General features: G+C 42.9%; 1 protein-coding gene across 3 annotated transcripts in view; it reads right to left on the bottom strand.

Moving 5' to 3' along the window:
- The window catches only part of LOC134442288 (NACHT, LRR and PYD domains-containing protein 12-like), a 72,087-nt gene extending 57,589 nt beyond the window's left edge, over positions 1 to 14,498 (bottom strand). Inside the window, exons 1-4 of one of the 3 annotated variants that reach the window (XM_063192525.1) lie at positions 14,187 to 14,498; positions 13,715 to 13,810; positions 13,479 to 13,574; positions 12,482 to 12,543 (exon numbers count right to left, since the gene is read on the bottom strand). In XM_063192525.1, the coding sequence (XP_063048595.1) occupies positions 12,482 to 12,543; positions 13,479 to 13,574; positions 13,715 to 13,810; positions 14,187 to 14,335 (403 nt within the window). In that variant the 5' untranslated portion in view covers positions 14,336 to 14,498. Of the gene's footprint in view, positions 1 to 12,481; positions 12,544 to 13,442; positions 13,575 to 13,714; positions 13,811 to 14,186 lie in introns of those variants that run through there. The other 2 variants (XM_063192526.1, XM_063192527.1) reach the window with 2 other exon arrangements.
- Positions 14,499 to 14,816: the final 318 nt, after the last annotated feature.

Raw genomic sequence — 14,816 nt, 5'->3', positions numbered from 1 at the left:
TTATCACCAAGTATTGAACATTGAAATGTAATTTAGAAGGTACCAAATTCCAACTGTTTTGAGGTAAATGGGAAAAAAAGAAAGAAATTTGGATTACAACACTACAAAACTATTTTGCGTAATAATGTGGAACAGAGCATTTAAAGTTTTTATTATTTAAAAAAATACCGTTATCATTGGAAGGTTCATTCAAAAACTTTTGAGTTGTACTCTAATGGCTGATGACTTGAAAATTATGACGACTGTCATTTGTATTGATTATTTGGGGAAACAGCGAAAAATGTCATTTGCATAATAATGTGGAATGCTGTGTATTTTGAGATGGATCCTTCGTTGGGGTCTGGTGGTTCAATTGAAGAGTTTGGTGGCCATGGTTATCTTTTTCGAACCAGAATATTTGTTACAGATAAAGAATTATTGCCACATGTCGCATATCACAGATTACAGTTTCGGGGGCGGGCTCATGTATTGTTTTGGGGGGGATCCAGTTTCGGGGTTGGCTAAAGGTGTCGAGATGGGTCACAGAGCGCCGAGTGTTTCACCCAGACAGAGAGGTTTCCCCACATGCTGTACCAGGATGTCTTGGAAGTCTTCTTTTATGTACCAAGAATCAATTGAAAAAAAAAAAAACATCCTAGACCAAGTGGCCCTAATGGTCAACTGTCTAATGAGTGAGTATAGTATTTTCTATTTATATTGCAATTATTTATTTAATCGCCAAGGACTGCTATATATTCTAATCGGTATATTATTGTGATATGCGACATGTGGCAATAATTCTTTATCTGTAACAAATATTCTGGTTCGAAAAAGATAACCATGGCCACCAAACTCTTCAATTGAACCACCAGACCCCAACGAAGGATCCATCTCAAAATATCAAACAGTAATATTACGACAGCGCCTCTCGCTTCTGTAAAATAACTGGATGAGCGAATGTGCGTTCCTTCCAGGAGTCATGTGACGCTGTGACATCACAAACCTGTGTTCACTAGTGAGAAGTCAATCTGCTATAAAACAACAACACAAGGCATGGAAACGTGTGAATTTGTTTCCTGTGGCTCGTCTTTGGTGGACAAAAATGAAATGGATTACTATGAAGTATCACTTTGGCGAACCATTTTGCGGACGTAGTTGGAAGGCGGAAGCTGATAGAGGTAGGTGCGCCACTTTTGAAAACTCCTGTTGTATCGTACCTGTGCTACCTAATGGAACTGTGAACCACTAGATCGACTTGTATGGATACACACACCACGGCCAAAGCGTTCAAAAGGGTTTTAATGCACGCTAGGAGCTTTAAAACAGGTCAAATACGTGCCCGACGGGCCAGGGTTTAACCGAAAACAGCGCAATTGAACAACTTTGCGCAGCACGCATGAAAATTTCTCGCGGTTTTTCCCGTTCATCCTTTTCCCTGGGTCCACCCAAGATGGGATATGAATCCAAACTGGCCGGAATTGCCCTTTAAAGGTCAAGTTCCGTGTTGGCAACCAGGTGATTCTGAAACCTTAGCCCATGCTGATAACTTCTGGCATGGTTGCCAACTTTTAACAAAAAATGCCATCAAAAGTTTATTTAAGCACCTTAGCTGCTGATGGCAGGCTGACTATTTGGACGGAGACTGAATCGAGAATCACCACTGGAATACATAGGACCTAAGGTAAAGCTAAGTTTGGATTAGCGCTAAGAGTAACTGCTTGGCCTGGCTATCCGGAGTTTGAGCCACCTGATTCCAGGGATTCCCTCTTCCATTCATCTGCCTCCTCTCCCCGCTGTGCTCTGGCCTCATCATACTTACTCATTACAAGCGCTTCCCCAAACGGCTCCACAAGCCTACATTCGCTCTCTTTTCCCCTTTCAACTTCCTTCCCCCCCTCATCCTTACGCGGCCGAAAGGTTTTGTTTTGTTTTGTTTTGGTGCTTACTTGGGAAATTAACACACTGCTCAATTAATCGGGACATTGTATATGGGACATTTTTTTGATTGTGGAATTGTGATGGTATATTGTGAGCACATTGTGAGCATATTGTGAAGAAATGTTTTACATGAAACTTGGTTATTGAAATGGCACGCAGAATGTCTTTGTTTTTCCTGTTTATTTACAAGGTTGAATTGTGAAGTTTATAACATTTGGGTATTGCTCTCCCTTACCTGCTATTATTTTTTCCCCCTATTTCCTCTTCACATTTACTTCACTTCCTGGCCATGTCTGATTCTGAAAAACTTACCGAGCCAACTGATAGGCTTACCTCCCCTCAGCTAGCTGACTCCACTCTACTTCACAATGTGCCTGATATCTCTACTCCCCTTGGCCATCCGAAAAAGCCCAGCAAACATGTTTACAGCACTCTTGCTGCTACCTTTACCCTGTCTCCGTCTACTGGCCAAACTGTTACGCCGCCGGAATTAGATGAAGCAGGCAAGCAACCCAGTGCCATATTAACACCCGCCGCTACTGATGAGAATGCCCCTCTGGAAGCCTCTGACATGTCATTTTCGCCTGCCTCTGAGAATGCAAACACCCAGTGTGGGTTACCTCATGCATTACCCACACCTGGGCCGTCTGGCAGTCCACGTACAAGAAAAATGACATACTACTGTGGAGAAACAGACCTCTTTATACCAGGATATCCTCACTCAGGTTTCACAAAGTTACTCACTACTTAAAACATAAATGGAGGGCCTTGCTGGAGACGCGGGCAAGAAGATAAATTAACTAAAAAACCTCCTGGAGAAAGATCATGCTAGAACTGAGGAGCAACATGATCTCTTACTCAAAGCAACAAAGTCCTTAATGACTGAACAACTCCAAAGTGACACAACTAAACAAATAGAGGAGACTCGGTTCATGATCGAACAAGCACAGATGGAAATTCAGAGTGAGATCCAACACAGTCACCAAGCCATGTTTAACTCTCAGGAACAACTTGCACTGAAAATGGACAACACTTTCACATTGCTGGAGAAAGTCTTTACTGCAGTTGATTGTGTAAACTCCCAGCTGACATGTTTTAAGCAGGAGACTAAAGGAGAATTCCAAAAACTTAATGCAAAAATTGATGAACTTACCACTAAGTCCACTCTTGCTAACCAACAGGCAGCATCCATGGCTCAGACGTCATATACCTCTACTCCTAGGACGCCGCCTCAGGCAGTCTCCCCTTCCCCTGTTTTTCGGACAGACCATCTGAAACTCCTGAAAATTTCATTTCCAACTTTTGGGAAACCCGATGATGATAAAGACCCTGTGTTGTACTTATCAAAATGCTGTGACTTCTTGGCTATTCAACCCATGACTGAGGCAGACATCCTTGTAACCTTTCGCTCTGTCTTGCATGGGACTGCTCGAGACTGGTGGGAGATAACCCGCACGACGGTGACATCCTGGGATGACTTCCAGACATCTTTCCTGGCTGGTTTTCTTTCTGAAGATTATCAAGATGAGCTAGCTGACTGAGTCCGCTTCAGGCACCAAGGAGAGACCGAGTCTATTAGAGACTGTGCTTTCACCTACCGAGCTCTCTGTAAAAGATGGCGTCTTGCTATTTCGGAGACTGAAATTGTGAAAATGACACTAAAAAATGCAAAACCTCATCTCACCAGACAATTGAGAGGCCGTGTTGCCACCGTCGATGAACTGGTGAGGCTCGGAGATCAACTGGAGAACCTTTTGCAGCAGGTGGAATATGACAAGAGACTCTCCTTGTCAACTAGGCAACCCCAACGTGCTCAATCTCCTCCACGGCAGACTGGATCTCCTGTTACGTGCTGGAGATGTCAGGGCCACCATGCGCCTGGATCATGTCCAAATTACCAGGGTGCAAATGGAGCGCAATCGTCTGATAGACAATCCAAACCACAGGGTCAGCAGCAGACTCAACAGCAGAAAGGTGGTGGCACTGGGGGAAGAAACTCCCTGACGACTGCAGTATGTAAAAGGTTGCCAGGAGAAAACATTAAAACTCCCTCCCTGTGCTATCCTAAACAGCTGGTGGTGCCAGTTTCCATGCGCACTTGGTTGGGGAAAGCTATTATTGATACCGGGGCAACCTTCACCCTGGTACAAGACAGTGTCTGGCATGTCATCAAGAGTCCAAAAGAGGAGTTGAAACCCTGGCTCAGTGGCCCCCTCTATTTGGCTAATGGAGAAACAGAAGTCCCCCTTGGCTGGGTAGAGTTAAACCTCAACATCCAAGATCATGTGTTCAACTTACCTGTTGCAGTACTCACACCAAAGGCCCTTGCTTACACTATGGTCTTGGGTCTGGACTTCCTTTGCTTAAGTGGCATGCGAGTGAGTTTTAAAACTGATTCAACTGTATACCCGTTTCAGCCGGTGGATACGGGAATTTTTGGAAATGTGATGCCCTGGGAAGGACCGGATAATAGGCCGCCGGTGCTCAGTCTGCTCTTTTCCGTGCCACCGCCTGTTGTGTTTTCCTCACCAAAGCTGTTGATTGCAGATTACATCAAAACTGCAGTGGCCAACTGTGATCTACATGAAACTGAGAAACCCTTGTTGCAACAACTATTGGATGGATACCCTCAACTGTCTACTGGAAAGCCTGGGAAGACCAATGTTCTGTCTCACTACATCTACACCAACACTGCTGTTCCCATCAAGCAGAAGGCTTACCGAATGTCTCCTGTGAAACGGACCATAATGGATGAACAACTGTCGGAAATGTTGGCGCATGGTGTTGTAGAACCTTCTTTCTCATGATGGGTGTCCCCAGTAGTGCTGGTACCCAAGAAGGATGGGGGGCATCGTTTCTGCGTGGATTACAGAAAACTAAATGCCACTACCGAAACTGATGCTTATCCTCTTCCCAACATCACAGAACTATTAGAGTCACTTTCTGGCGCTTCCATCTTCTCGACCCTGGACCTGAACAGTGGCTACTGGCAGGTCTGCATGGATGCTGACAGTAAGTCCAAGACTGCATTCATTACCCCTGCAGGTCTCTACCAATTCACTGTTATGCCTTTTGGTTTGAAAAATGCCCCTGCAACTTTCCAACGTCTGATGGAAAGGGTACTGGACAAACTTAGAGGGAAGAACTGTATGGTTTACCTTGACGACATAATTATCTTCTCCCCCTCTGTCCAGCAACATCTGACTGACCTACAGGAAGTCCTGGAAAAGCTTGGCCCTTGCAGGATTAACCTTGAACTTGAAAAAATGCAAGTTTTGCCTCAGGAAGATTAAGTACCTTGGCCATGTTGTCTCTGCTCAAGGAGTCTCGGCTGACACAGAGATGGTTGAAGCCATCAAAAACTACCCAGTACCCCGCAATCTGAGAGAAGTACAACGATTCTTAGGACTCACAGGATGGTATCACCGTTTCGTGCCTGGGTTCTTTCAGCTTGCCGAACCTCTAAATGCATTGAAACGCAAAGGACAACGGTTTCACTGGAGTGATTTATGTCAGTCAGCATTTGAAGCACTGAAAGAGCATCTTGCCTCTCCCCCAGTTCTTGGACATCCTGACCTCAACTTCCCGTTCACAGTTTACACGGATGCCAGTGAAGTTGAATTAGGAGCCGTGTTGGCTCAGCGAAAACCATCAGGACAGGAAGAAGTCCTTGCATATGCCAGCAGATCCTTGAACAAAGCTGAAAGGAATTACTCCACCACAGAGCGAGAGTGCTTGGCCGTTGTTTGGGCCCTTGAGAAATGGCAGCATTATCTAGAACCCAAGCTGTTTACCGTGGTGACTGACCATGTTGCCCTGCAGTGGGTACTCAACTCCACCAAAACCACCTCTCGTCTTCTCAGGTGGGCACTTCGGTTACAGCGCTTTAACTTCCTGGTTGAGTACAGGAAAGGCAAGCTAAATGAGGCTCCAGATGCGCTATCCAGAATTACGCCTGGGGTTTGCAGTATCCTCTCATGTGTCGGAGATGTACCTGATGTTTTTCCCCTTTCACCTGACAACATCTGGAAAGAGCAGAAAAAACAGGAAGAGATCCAGAAGGTTTACCAAGCTGTGATGAACAAGGATGGGGAACCAACGCAAAACTTTGCTGTCGTTGAGGACAAAGTGTACCGTACACCAGAAAGAGGGACAGGTCCATTATCGCGTTTATGTGCCTTCTACCCTCGTGGACCCCATGCTGGACGCATACCACAGACATCCCATGGCTGGTCACCAGGGCGTGTACAAAACCTACAAACGCATACATGAAGTTGCCTATTGGCCAAAAATGTGGGAAGCAGTGAGACGTTATTGCCGGAATTGTCCTGTCTGTCAAACCCGCAAAAGTGATGCCCAAAAGCCTGCTGGACATTTGCAACAGACTGTGGTTAAACAACCCAATCACATGCTGGGTGTGGATTTGATGGGACCTTTTCCACGAAGCCCTGACAGGAATGAGCATCTCCTGGTCTTCGTGGATTACTTTACCCGGTGGGTTGAGTTGTTCCCTCTCCGCACTGCTACTGCACCTGTTATTGGAAAAATCTTCCATCGCGAAATTGTCACTCGTTGGGGAGTACCTGCCTTCGTCCTGTCCGATAGGGGTTCGCAATTTGTGTCCTCTGTTTTCAAAGAGCTCTGTGATACATGGGCAGTGAAACCAGTCAATACCATTGCCTATCATCCGCAAACCAATCTGACTGAAAGAGTGAACAAGAATCTTAAGAATATGATCTCCTCTTAAATTGATGAAAACCATCGGACATGGGACAGATACTTACCAGTTTCGTTTTGCCCTCAATTCTTCAGTCCATGAGACAACTGGCCTCACAGCTGCAGAACTGAAAATAGGTCGGAAAATCAGGAGTCTTCTTGATCAGGTTTTGCAGATCAGTGACTTATTTCCTGATACACGTCCTTACGAGGTTGCAAAACGGATTGAGGAACTAAAGGCTCAAGCCCGAGAGAGCAATGCCAAGGCGAAACTGCGCCAACTGCGGAATTACAACAAGAACCGCCGTGACGTTTCCTATAAACCGCAAGATAGGGTTTGGGTACGCAACCACCCTCAGTCCAAGGCCTCTAGATACTTCTCTGCTAAATTGGCCCCTAAGTGGAAAGGACCATATCGCATCCTCAAATGCTTGGGCCCAGTGAATTATCTAGTGGTGCAGGAAGAAGATGGGAAAAACTGCACAAATGTGAATGTGGTGAATTTAAAACCATGCTACCCCCACAGCGGAGGATGTTGATCGGGAGGAAAAGGAAAAACTCAAAAAAGTCTTTGAGGAGGAGTCTGAGGAGGAAGAATTCCTTGGTTTCTAACCTTAAACCCGACGTGCCGTCTTTTTGCAAGGGGAGGAGAATGCAACAGAGTGGAAACTCTGTTTCAAATATTCTGCACTCCTAATTTTCTCATATATTTTCCCCACATATAAACCTAAAGCCTGATAAATATTTCCCCAAATGAACTGTGATTAAGGAAAATGACATGTTGTTGATGATGTCATGCATCAGCTGTGACGTCACCCCCCACGGGGTTCCTGATTTACCATATAGGAAGTGTTCTGTCAATGTTTGGGGCGCCTCCTGCAAGTAGCTGGATGGAAAGCCGGTCTTGTGCGTTGTAAAACACAACAAGTGTTTAGCTGCGTTTTAAGTGTGACGGAGGCGTGCATTGTTTTTCGCGGACTTGGAATATACCAGGGATTTCACTGGGATGACTTTGGATGGAGACTGAATCGAGAATCACCACTGGAATATATAGGACCTAAGGTAAAGCTAAGTTTGGATTAGCGCTAAGAGTAACTGCTTGGCCTGGCTATCCGGAGTTTGAGCCACCTGATTCCAGGGATTCCCTCTTTCATTCATCTGCCTCCTCTCCCCGCTGTGCTCTGGCCTCATCATACTTACTCATTACAAGCGCTTCCCCAAACGGCTCCACAAGCCTACATTCGCTCTCTTTTCCCCTTTCAACTTCCTTCCCCCCTCATCCTTACGCAGCCGAAAGGTTTTGTTTTGTTTTGTTTTGGTGCTTACTTGGGAAATGAACACACTGCTCAATTAATCGGGACATTGTATATGGGACATTTTTTTGACTGTGGGATTGTGATGGGTATATTGTGAGCACAGGAACTTAATATACAGTTGAGGACGATATTATTAGCCCCCCTCCTGAAATTAGACATATCTCTTCATTGATCATTGAGAATGATCATTATTAATAAATGTGTGTTGTTCTGGAAACAAATACACCATGGAGATAGTATCCAATAAGTTAAATTTGGACTTTTCCATTTTCACAATGATTTTAAACAAAAAAGTGTAAAAATGGCAAGGACAAAATTATTAGCCCCCTTATCATTAATAGTCAATACAGTGCCATTTATGAACAAAAATTGACACCAGGCACTTTGATTAGTTGTTAACTATGTTGGCACATGTCTTACCAGGAATTTTGGCCCATTTTTTTCATCGCAAAGAGTTAAGCTGGTCCAAATGGCATAGATGTTGAGGATGGACATTCATTTTCAGCACTCTTCAAATACTATCTAAAGGATTGAGGTCTGAACCACTCCATGACCATGGTTTTAGTATCCTTGAAGAACATTTGAACTATTTTGGATGCAAGTTTTGGGTTATTATCTTATTGAAAGATCCAGTGAAGATCTTAGCTCCCTCTATGAGCATATTTTTGCAAGGTCACTTTCCACATTCTATCATAATTTTTCGTTTTTATGGTGCCGTACACCCAAACAAGGTTTCCTGTGGCTGAGGCTGCCACAGAATGATGCATCCACCACCATGTTTAATTGTGGAAACCATCTTATAACGATTCAAGGCCTATCCCTTTCTTTGATGCAGAATTCATGCATCAAAGCAGGTGTAATTGAATATCATTAGATGAAAGCAGAGATGTTCAAAACTCATTTTTGACTTTCAAATGTTCACAGGCAAAGCTCAATAACACTCTGATATGCATTGCCTTTAGTAAAGGGGTTCTTCTGTGATGATGGCCCCAAAGCCCAATATGATGACAAGCCCTAACAACTGTCTTTCTTGGTGGGGGAAAAAAACTCCAGGTGAGGCCAGGTCAATAACAATCATCTAGGCAGGTGTCCAATGCTTCTTTGGTCTAATGAGGCCAAGCAGTTTCCACAGTTACACACAGTGGTGGGGCATCAAGTTTAGTCTGTTATTCAGCCTCAGACACAGGGAGTCTGGGTCTGAATCTGGATTGCTGGGTCTTCCAACAACAGTGTAACCCAAAGCATACATTTAGATTAGTTCAGAGGTTCTTCAAGGACACTAAAACCATGATATTGGAATCACCCGCTCATAGTCCAGTCCTCAATCCCACTGAGAGTCTGTGGTTAATGTCTATACCAAAATCCCTAGTGGGGCATGTGCCAACCTAGGTAGCAACTTATCAGAGCCTGTTGTCAGTTTTGGTTCATAAATGGCGCCATATTGACTATTAATGATCAGGGGGCTAATAATTTTGTCCTTGTCATTTTTGCCCTTTTTTGTTTAAACTCATCGTAACAATAGAAAAATCCAAATTCAACTCATTGAACATTATCTCCATCAGTGTATTTGTTTCCAGAATAACAGAAACGGTTAATAATGGTCATTCTTACTGAGAAATCAAGAGAAATGTCTAATTTCAGGAGGGGGGCTAATAATATCGTCCTCAACTGTAATTGATTGCATGACGAACTCTTGACTGGTGGTGATTTATTCCTTTTTTTGGGACTGTGACGCGTGTTAAACCGGTGGCAGTTTCTACTGCCTGGCGCCCAACGAACTAAGATTATTTATTTATTTTTCAACCGGTGACAACGTTACAACACCTACTCCTCTTTAAGTGAACCAAACTCAGTCCTCTTTAAGTGGACCAAAAAGTAAACCGACAGCAACATGACTCAGTTCTGTTTCTGTTCCTATTGTCAGTGTATAACTTAAAGAACCGGCTGCTCTTTCTGGTCCTGTTAGGCTGTTGTGTGTCAGTCCTCTTTTTTTAATCACACCCGGTCCTCTACTCCTCAAGTGATTACACCTAGTTAGGGCTGTCCCTAACCATTATTTTTCCCGATTAGTCAACTATTTTTCGAATAGTCGTGATTATTTTGTATTTTTTTTGGAAGGGAAAACTGTGATATGCCACTTAACTTTGACCTGAAAATAATAGACAAATAAAGCAGAAGTGCACCTTGGGCCTATTAGGACAATGATTTTAAAAAGGGGACATTTTATAAATTAGTCACAGACTATAATAAATACAGGCCTAATATAATATATTTTTGTTTCAGTTCAAATCAAGTATTAGCCTACATTTACTGATATATAAAGAGGCCTAAGTTATAATAGGAAAGTGGAAAAAATATGGGCCACTATACAGCTTACACGCTTACACGCTCAAACGAATCGCTGTTAGGTTACTGCGGTGAGGTGTATTGCACTCTCAGTAATTTTTACCAAACGAATAAAGTATCCACATCCAGAAAACAAGTCTGAAGTTGCAATATTAGACGTTTCAAATCTTGCGATGCGAGAATCGGTATGGCTTCTGGCTATAGCACACTCAGTTTACATTTTGTCAGAGCTTGCACATTAATGGCAATTCATCCGATCATCATTTAAAAAAAAAAAAAAGAAAATTCATTACGTTATTTAGGCTATTCTTTTTATGACTCTTCCTACTTCCTGGAGGTGTTCTCACACAATTTATAGGCATGTTGTTATCCGCTGAATCTGTGCGTGCTGGTGAATATGAGCATATATTAATATGCCGTCAGCATCGTCTAAAATATTCCATATGGTAATAAACATTTTGGACGTCCAAGCTCACACGGGAGCGCTGCAATAGGTAAGCTGTAGGCCAGTGGTTCCCAAACTTTTGTGTCTTAACTGTGGTGTCCCCTAAACTCACACAATTGAATTAGGCATGTTGTTATCCGCTGAATCGGTGCGTGCGGGTGAATATGAGCATAATTAATATGCCGTCAACATCGTCTAAAATATTCCATATGGTAATAAATGTTGCCTACCCATTTGCGCTTGAATGTGTATTGTGTGTATGCAAGAGAAAGTGTGTGTGTGTGTGTGTGTGTGTGTGTGTGGTGTGTGTGTGTGTGTGTGTGTGTGTGTGTGTGTGTGTGTGTGTGTGTGTGTGTGTGTGTGTGTGTGAGAGAGAGAGAGAGAGAGAGAGAGAGAGAGAGAGAGAGAGACTACCACGTGGTAAAGCGTATAGCAAGCGCTCCCAAGTGCCACCCGGCGGTTGTTTGGGTACACTGCAGCTAGGCCCGGTACGTACCGAGGTGGAGGACGTGGCATTACCTCGGTAAAGGGTGTGCATTGTAGGGGGACCGACTGTAGGTTAGGGTAAAGGCTACCAGAGATTTTATGAGTATGAGGAAAGAACTTGGTTACTCTGTCCACATGTTTCTGTTGACGCACCAAAACCCAGCTGGTCCCTATCCCCCTTCTGTTGCTAATATAGACCCAGTTCGTAATTGTACGACATAATTATGAGTATTACTATTTATTTAGACCTGCAGTCGGCACCAACAATATTGAATAGTGCGAGGTGCACTTCGTGCACTGTGGAGAAGGGACACGAGACCGGTCTGAATCAGGCCCGCATTCCTCTCACCCTACATCTCCCGCTGTTGGCAGGAATATGACACTTCTTTTGTCTTCATTTACATTTTTACCTTGTATACAAGCTCTTCTACAAACACCCTGACCACTGTCACCCTCAAGGTGTTGTTGCTGGGTACACTTTGGAGCACTCACATATGCACAGGAAATGCTATGTTACAGTTCTGAGTTCGCTTAAATGACTGAAATGGACCAGGTGTGAAAACACCCTTAATCTGTTATTTAATGCTCTCAGTAATGTCATAGCAATGCTGTTATGATGTAGTTGAGTCTTTACAGCAAAGTGTGAATGGGCCCGCCTGCTGGCCTATCTGCACAAAGAGTCTACGGAGAATTTCAACCTGCAGTTGTATTTCTCACTCTACCCTTGACGCAGCAGACACAGACGCGGAAGACGCAGCAATTTTTGTTCAGCCCTACCCAGGTCTTAGCCTGCTAGCTGGGGCATGATGGGTTACCTACATAGTGTTTGAAATGTTGTATTCTAGGACATAAGTTAATACATTTCAAACACTATGTAACAAAAACCCTCAAATTAACAGGCTAGAATCTCGGAAAGGGCAGAACAAAAAAGTAGCATCTCCAGGTACTGACAAGTCAAGGAAATTAAATGAAATGAAATGAAACTTTATTGTCATTGCACAGGTACAACGGAATTGGTAAAGTGCAGATGCTCACAGTGCTTAAAAAATCAACAAACAAAAAAAACCTATATATATACTGTATAAAAAGAATTAAGATTTTAAAAAGGCAGCTGTGCAAAATTAAGTGTGCAGATTACTTTTGGATAAAAACTGTCTTTTAGCCTGTCAGTTTTTGTACCCAGAGCCCTGTAACGCCTGCCTATTGAATGCATATTGAAATTTATGGTAGAGCACAAACTTAACCATAAACTCACCTTGGGAAACACGTGGCTGAGGGTAGACAGAGGAATGGCCAGAGTCCAGTTTACAGTCCTCCCTGCAAAAAAACATTGCCAAACAAAATCAATCGGACACTCATTACTACATACAGCTTCTGAGATTTCTTCTCACAAATTGAAAAATGGGCCACATTACATTCATTCCTGCCAGAATGGGAATTAAGGATGGGTGAATCAAATACAACTCTGTTGGTAATTCTTTAAAAAAAGATAAATACAGACGACCATAGGCCTGTAAAACTAAATCACAAACAGTTTATCAATACATATACACAGTTGCAATGGAACTCATTGTGTGAGTAGGTCGGTTTTATGGACTTAGACCAATCATTTGTGGAATTATCTAAATCAGTGCAATATGCTCCTCCACAACATTATACCAACAGATTATCAACACCTAGCTATCTCGCCTGCCTAGTGATGCAGCCAGCACTTTTCAAACAGGGGTCTGGAGAGCCTGGTCTCCGTGGTCATGCTAGTGTGTTACAAATGCAAAGACATTTATACTTTCACATACGTATCTAAGACATTCTGTGTACATAATTACTGGGTGGTGCCACCTAAAAATGGAGATCTCTAACAGGTAGCTCATCTATAAGACAGTTTGTCCAGCCCACTGAACTCTGGGGCACCTTTCTTAGAGTTATCACTTTTCAAACTGGGGTCTGGAGAGTCTTTTCTCTGTGGTTACATTACAAATTATTGAAGAAAACCAAAATGTCATACATGCACACAATTATAAGACATTTGCACAAATAACTGTAAACTGGAGAATGTGAACAATATGTTTTGACTGTGTTAAACTGAAGGCCTATAAACATATTCATGTATAGCATATGTACTACACCAATGATGCTATGGTGTGCTTTGTTATGAGTGTTTTAAAGCTGCTTACATGAATGTATTTTAAAAACACACACACAAAGTTGGGAACCACCTTAAATCTCCACCTGTGGTCTACCGGGTAGCTTACCTGAATGGTGGTCTCTCCGGTCCACTGAAATTTGGGCCGTCTTTCTTGGAGCAATCACTGGCCAAACTGGGGTCTGGTGAGTCTGGTCTCTTTGGTCTTATTCCACAATATTGATAAAGCAAAGTCATTCACACTGAATATTAAGGTGCATCAAACACCCCTGGTTTAATATGTCTGCTTTAAAGAAAACACGAAGAGTGGCTCTACCTTACAATGATCACTAACACGTAGCTTACCTGAATGGTGGTCTATCCTGTCCACTGAAATTTGGGCCGTCTGTCTTGGAGTTTTCACTGGCCAAACTGGGGTCTGGGGAATCTGGTCTCTGTGGTCTTATTCCAGCATAATAAAAATGGAAAAAAATCATAAAAGCACCAAATTGTAAGACATTTGCATGAATAATTATAGCTTTAATGAGTTTTAATTATGTTAAATTGAAGGCCTTTATCCACACCAGCATACAGCTGGGGACGCTTTGTGATGTACGTGTGAATGGTGTTTACATGACAATACTGAAAGGGGACATATAATGTTAAAAAGGGAGGGGGAAGGACAGGGCTCTCTCAGACAACAGGGAACAGGGCTCTGGGGAGTCATTTCTCGTTGGTCTTATTACAAAATATTACAGGAAACTAAATGTGTATGTATGTAATAAATGTATGGCACCACCTTAACTGTCCACCTTTTGATCTCTAACACATAGCTTACCTGAATGGTGGTCTATCCTGTCCACTGAAATTTGGGCCGTCTTTCTTGGAGTTTTCACTGGCCAAACTGGGGTCTGGGGAATCTGGTCTCTGTTGTCTTATGCCAGCATAATAAAAATGGGGGAAAAAATCATGCAAGCACCAAATCATAATTTGCGTAATTATGATACATTGAGTTTTAATTAAGATAAATTGAAGGCTTCAGAGTAGAGTAGAGTAACTTTATTAATCCCCAGGGGGAAATTCAGATTTATTCATGCAGCATACAGCAATACATACAGTGGAGTTGAAAAGTAGCATTTTGAACAATAATTCAATAGTTCAACAATTCATGGGCCGGAGCAGAAGTTGGTATCACCTGAGGTGGCAAAGTCTATCAATGTTTTTTGTAATCCTCCATGCCTGAGGGACATTATTTGGTATGATAGCCCTCTGTAAGTGGTAGCTTTCTTATATTTTTACTAGGGGTGGGCATAGATTCATTTTTTAATCTAGATTAATCTCACTGTAGTTTTGAAATTAATCTACATTAATCTATATCAAAATGGCTCATTCAGAATGGCACGCTAGCGAAATAATGAGGAAAAAAAAACCTTGGGGGTTTCTTAAGGCGCATTAGACCAGAGCACAT

The sequence above is a fragment of the Engraulis encrasicolus genome, unplaced genomic scaffold, assembly GCF_034702125.1.
Source record: "Engraulis encrasicolus isolate BLACKSEA-1 unplaced genomic scaffold, IST_EnEncr_1.0 scaffold_140_np1212, whole genome shotgun sequence".
Taxonomy (NCBI): domain Eukaryota; kingdom Metazoa; phylum Chordata; class Actinopteri; order Clupeiformes; family Engraulidae; genus Engraulis; species Engraulis encrasicolus.
The sequence above is the reverse complement of the archived record's forward strand: the minus strand, read 5'-3'. Positions and strand labels throughout refer to the sequence as shown.